At 32.0% G+C, this 5,549-nt stretch overlaps 1 protein-coding gene and 1 long non-coding RNA gene across 2 annotated transcripts; both read left to right on the forward strand.

Annotated features, from left to right (window-relative positions):
• The first annotated feature begins 2,143 nt into the window (after nucleotides 1-2,143).
• On the forward strand, nucleotides 2,144-3,345 carry LOC146904631 (inactive poly [ADP-ribose] polymerase RCD1-like). Its single transcript, XM_085727565.1, has 2 exons — nucleotides 2,144-2,963; nucleotides 3,084-3,345. Exons 1-2 carry the CDS (start codon nucleotides 2,242-2,244, stop codon nucleotides 3,343-3,345), a joined length of 984 nt encoding a protein of 327 aa, XP_085583691.1. The 5' UTR covers nucleotides 2,144-2,241.
• A 578-nt stretch (nucleotides 3,346-3,923) lies between these two features.
• LOC146904632 (uncharacterized) lies at nucleotides 3,924-4,576 on the forward strand. The gene is made up of 3 exons (XR_015019720.1): nucleotides 3,924-4,017; nucleotides 4,095-4,190; nucleotides 4,391-4,576. It is a non-coding gene; the product is annotated as an uncharacterized LOC146904632 (long non-coding RNA).
• Nucleotides 4,577-5,549: the final 973 nt, after the last annotated feature.

Below are 5,549 nucleotides of genomic sequence, written 5' to 3' on the forward strand. Positions count from 1 at the left end.
ATTTGTGGTTCTGGAATTCTAGGGTTTGGATTTGGGGATGAACTTTTCTGGAAAATTGTTGTGTTTTGATCGTAACTGCCAAGAGAGAGAAAATGTGATTCTGTTTCTGTGATTTTTGATGAGTTGGCGAAATCTGAATGGTGATCCTTGACACATGTGATGAGTTGGCTTGTATTTATAGGCCAACTGTGATTTTTGATCCAATGAGCTTCTAACACCTGTACTGGACTGAAATGGCTCGGCCTTGGACTTGAAATTCTGACTTGGGACCTTTTTTGCAATTTTTGGAAATTGAAGGACGGTTCTGCAATTATCTAAAAGACAAGGACTAAACTGCAAAAACAATACAAGGACTGGACTGCCAAAATAAAGACTAAAGGACTAAAGTGCAATTACCAGAAATTGGAGGACTAAAAAAGAAAAATAACAAAAAGGACTAAAATGAAAATAAAAGAAAAATAGGGACTAAAATGAAAATAATAATAAAATTTGTTAAAATTGGTAACTTGGAAAATAACGTAAAGTGAAACCAATAAAAAACACAAAAAGGACTAAAATGAACCAACTACACAAATGGGGTACTTTAAAGTAAACTCTCTCTGTCAAAAATTTATGTGAAATGTCCAAAATGCCCCTAGGGACTAAACTGACTCAAAATGACTCAAATGCAATTTTTGAAATGGATTTTAACATGGAATTGAAACAAGGATTTATACAAACAAGTTGAAAAGACTCAGAGACAACTTTCAAGGACTAAAAATGAGTTTGAATGCAGGAAATGACTAAAATGCCCTTTTTCATGAACTTTTGCAAATAACATTGAAATAAGATGCAAAGAAATATGCAATTGATCAGAGACAATTTCAAATGACTTGATATGCAAGAAAAACATTTTGGATGGCTTGAAATGCAAGAAAACATAGACAAAGTCACAATTGAAATTTTTTTCAAAACAAAGACAGTAAAACATGCAGCTAAAACATAGTAAAATATCAGGGTAAACATTATCAAATTGGCAATCACTCAATAGTAATAGACACATATCAGAGATGGAAAAACATTTTGAGCAAGTATTTTTAGGTCCAAAATTAGGGTATAACAAAACTCACATATGATTTTGAATGATTTTTATTTCCGGGTGTTGTGGATGATTGTTGGATTACTTGGGTGCCAACATAGATGAGATGTCAGTAATTTAAATTTCTTTGGTTGGGATTGGTGAATGGTGCATGCAAGACCTTGTTGGTTTTGAATTTTGATTAAGCCGGGTACTATTTTTTTATTTTTTTTTTAAAAAAGTTGTGATCTTTTATATTGTTAAATTCTTTTACCGTGAGCAGAGTTGCCTCCAAGAAGAACATGTACAATTTCTCCAGTGTTGAGTATGCATAATTTTTTTTTACTATTGTCAATTTAGCATAATTTCTCTATTGTGTTTTTAGTTATGACTTTTATAATTTTATTTTTTAGCTTCACCATTTAGTAAATATCAATTTGGTTTTTATGGCTAATCCTTTTATGGATGTCAGATGGTGAAAATGATGATTCATTTCTGGAGAATCCATATTAGTTTTTTTTTTTCAAAGGTTGATTTAGGTTATACCCATATATGGGCAAGTTTGAAACTTTTTTCGCACAATTATTTTTATGAGTGAGTGAAAAATTGATTAAGCTTTATCGATTTTAAGAAATTTTATGAAGTGCTTAACTTTGAAGGCATTTTAGGGACCAAAAGGAAGAGTTGTAGAAATATATTTGTTTTGTTGGAAACTCGATTCCATCAAAGGCCACTTCAATATACTTTATGATTACGAGTTTACCTGGACAGTCTTATGTAGAACTGTATAGCATAAATGTCAACATTTGATATACATGTAAATTTCAAGTACATTCAACATTATGATACTGAAGCAACCATCAAACTATGATTTAATGTTATATTCCCGTATGTTATGTTTGTACTGTTGGAATAATTTACCTTTGCATTTGTTGCAAATTACTTGTTTTTCCCTCAAGGGAATGCTCTTATTGACTAACTTTTTATCTTTATTATTGTATCAACATTATATTATTATGACGAGCACATGGTCATTTCTACTATTTCAATCTTCTTTAATGTTTTAAATATACAGGGACTGCCAAATATTCTCTTTTCTCAAGGTCAGGAGTTTTAGCTAACTGTTACACTACAGCTTGTATATTTAAGTGCAAGTATATAGATAGTCATGTAATAGATAAAAAATGGAACAAAAACCCTCAAAGGCATTGGATGGAGTTGCCATCAATAAAAAGAGAAAGAGGGCTACCCAACGTGTTACACATCTTACTGGAGTTTCGACGCCAATAAGTGAGGTTGTTAAGCAAATGAGGATGGCTGGAGATGTAAACAAACCAGATGACTCTAATCCTGGTATTTCCAAGTCATTGAAAGATCCACACGAGATAAAATTTCATCTATCTATCGAAAAAAATGGGGCTGATGAACCAAAGTTGAGAGAGTATAGTCGAGGGTCTCATGCTGCAACTAACAATTTGAAAGTTGATGGTCATGCTATGACTAACAAAATGGGAGGTGGAAATCTTCCTATAGCTATTAAGCAAGAGCCAGACATAGATTTAGATGGCTATACTGAATCTTTATATGGAAAATTGGATGTGGGTTCTGTACATAAGTTGTTTCTTATAGGAATGAATTCTTTGGGCATTAGCGAGTCTGATATAGTCGAGATTTATCGCAGCTCAAGAAGGTCAATGCAAATGCGACTGAAGTTGTTCCAGAAGCAAGTTGATATCACAAAAGAAGTTCAGGGGCATGCCAATGTTCGATATGTGTGGCTTGCTTGTTCTAAAGAGGAATTGTCAACAATAATGAAATATGGACCTGGTCACTATGAACTATCTCCACCCAAATGCATATATGGCTTTGGCGTTCATCTTGCAGCTGTTACCCACCCTTATATTTGGTTAGTTATCATATGATCAACATTGAACTTTATACATTATTATAATTATTAGTATATTAAATGTTATTATAGATTATTCTGTTGAATTTCTGAGAGGAATTGGTTTTTCCATGTTCACAGTTCACATTATTGCGATGTTGACGGAAATGGAATTAAGCATATGGTCCTATGCCGTGTCATAATGGGAAACATGGAGCTTCTTCGTCGTGGTAGTGATCAAATTCGTCCAAGTGGTTGTGAATATGAAAATGGGGTGGACGACATTCAATTTCCAAAGTGCTATGTGGTTTGGAGCATGAATATGAATACACATATCTATCCAGAATTTGTTGTTAGCTTCAAGTCCCCTTTGGTTTTTGAAGGTGATGTAATGTTCCTTTAGGAAAAAAATTCCTTGTGTGTTAGTGTTAGATATATGCTTTTGTATAAAAAATGCTTTACATTTTGGCATTACATAATTATCACTGAAGCGTGAAGGAGTTAATCATCAACAAACTAATTAATATGTAGCACTTTTCAACTTATTAACAACTTTAATCTGATTTGATAAAACAATCATTTGTATATGTTGCTAAGTTTTATGATTGATATTTCTTTCAACAACAACAAAAAATCTTGATCACGACACATGATGTTTTTTGTTTTTTTACAGGAAATGTTTGTTCAAATGAGAATAAGAAAAAAGGCTATCGACATTCTACAATGGACACTGTAAGCTTTTTCATGAGTTTTGCTTCTTATGTATTCCTAGTTTTCTATGTAAAAGGCAGTGTTTTCCTAGTTTTTCATGAGTTTTTCTTCTTATGTTTTATTATTTTAACACATTCATGTGCAATATTTTTGGACATTCTTCTTCTGATTTTTAATCCTAAAATGTCTTGTTTTATTACCTTTATCCAAACAATTTTGGTTTGGGGATGTCTCAGGTCAAAGCTACTAGTGTGCCTGCTAACATCACAAGAGGATACCTTTTTCACTACTTCTATCTTCCATAAGAAACATGGTTCCTTCCCATAATATGTTTCTTATCGACATCCATTATGCTTTGTTGATGGTATGTAAATGATATCCAACTTATGCATGTCTTAAATAGTAAAAATATCACTAATGTATCATGTCGTGCTTGTGCAGTCAAATAAGATTTCATGTGGTGATTTCTGGTCGAAGTTGAGGTCGATTGTTGGAAATAATGTATTGAAAGCTGCAATGTATAATATTCGATTCAAGGTATTGAATTGTTTTTTTGTAGAAGTTTAATTTGGTTTGAAGTACTATATGTTTTGATCCTTTCTCATATTTATACCACCCATCAAAATCACTTGAAGTTGCAATAAAATATATTATGCTTAACTCTTACATTTTGTAATCATATGATTTATCTCTTGTAATATGATTGTGCCTCCTAATATTTAGATGGCTTCTTGCAGAGACCACCACGTATTGGATCAAATGGCTCAAACTTTAAGAAAGAGTGAGATTTTCAAACGAGAAGGTGGAGATCTTTCACTTTTGGCTAACTATTGAAAACATGAAGTTGTAATATTGTTTTCTTCTAGAAGATTGTTTTTTATTTCATTTAATCATCTAATTTCCAGTTTTGATCTGGAAGTGTATCATATGTTTGCTATTGGAACTAATTACAGTTTATTTTGAAATGTCTGATGATCATATGTACTCAAACTCGTTTTTTAGATGTTGGTTCCCCATGACGAACCTATAATTTGGGCCCTAACAAATAAGAAATATAAAAAAATTGAATTCCCAAAGTGTAAAAGTCATTTACTTGAAGATGATACTTTTTATTAAGGTAAATAATCTAATAAAACATCAGACTTCATACAAAAAACAATACCTACAAGGATATCCAGATCCTCATGCACAACAATTCCTAGGAGAATTTCTAGATGCAAATGTAACCAACAATTATTTCTACATCAATAAGTTCTATCATACCTTTCTCAATATATAAAATGGCTAGAGCATTCAAATTTTTTTGTGACCTTGACGATCTTAAGTCGTTTTTGAACAATTTTAACTTCGAAAAAAATTTCTTTTGCAGATGCAGTAGTCATTGACATAGTTAAGAGAACTGAATAAGCAATTGAAACATTTGATTTTAATTAAAATGTGTCTGATTTTAGCATTAAGAATAATGCAATTTCTAGATCATAGATATCAAAAGGAGAGGTGAAGTGGCCATCGATGTCTACATCAATATATGACACATAAAAAAACATTATCATGGTCATTTATGGCATTGTTATCATTCAAATTTTTATTACATTGTTCAAGAGTATCAACTAGATGGAATCCATAAGTGATTAACAGTGTTTAATATGCTCGTGTGTAAGAGTATTTCTAAGCAGAATATGAATCATCAGGTCCATTCTTTGGGTCGATGAAAGGATACATGATGAACTGCTCTGCTTCTTCATCCACCAATTATCTACACCAATTTGCTCGATTTGATGGACAACAGCTAGGTCCAAAACACCTGTATGTAGTTACAACAAAATTACTTCAAACTTATTAAACTCAATAAATAAATTTTGCATAGAACACAAGCCAAATGATGCACGAGAATTT

This window comes from Medicago sativa, chromosome 7 (genome assembly GCF_051527215.1).
Source record: "Medicago sativa cultivar Bolivia chromosome 7, Bolivia_mono, whole genome shotgun sequence".
Taxonomy (NCBI): Eukaryota; Viridiplantae; Streptophyta; class Magnoliopsida; order Fabales; family Fabaceae; genus Medicago; species Medicago sativa.

Excerpts from the sequence above, each read along its gene's own strand:
- LOC146904631 (XM_085727565.1), top strand. The coding sequence starts at position 2,242 with ATGGAACAAAAACCCTCAAAGGCATTGGATGGAGTTGCCATCAATAAA. Across the intron at positions 2,964-3,083 it reads GTTACCCACCCTTATATTTG|TTCACATTATTGCGATGTTG; the intron begins GTTAGTTATCAT and ends CCATGTTCACAG.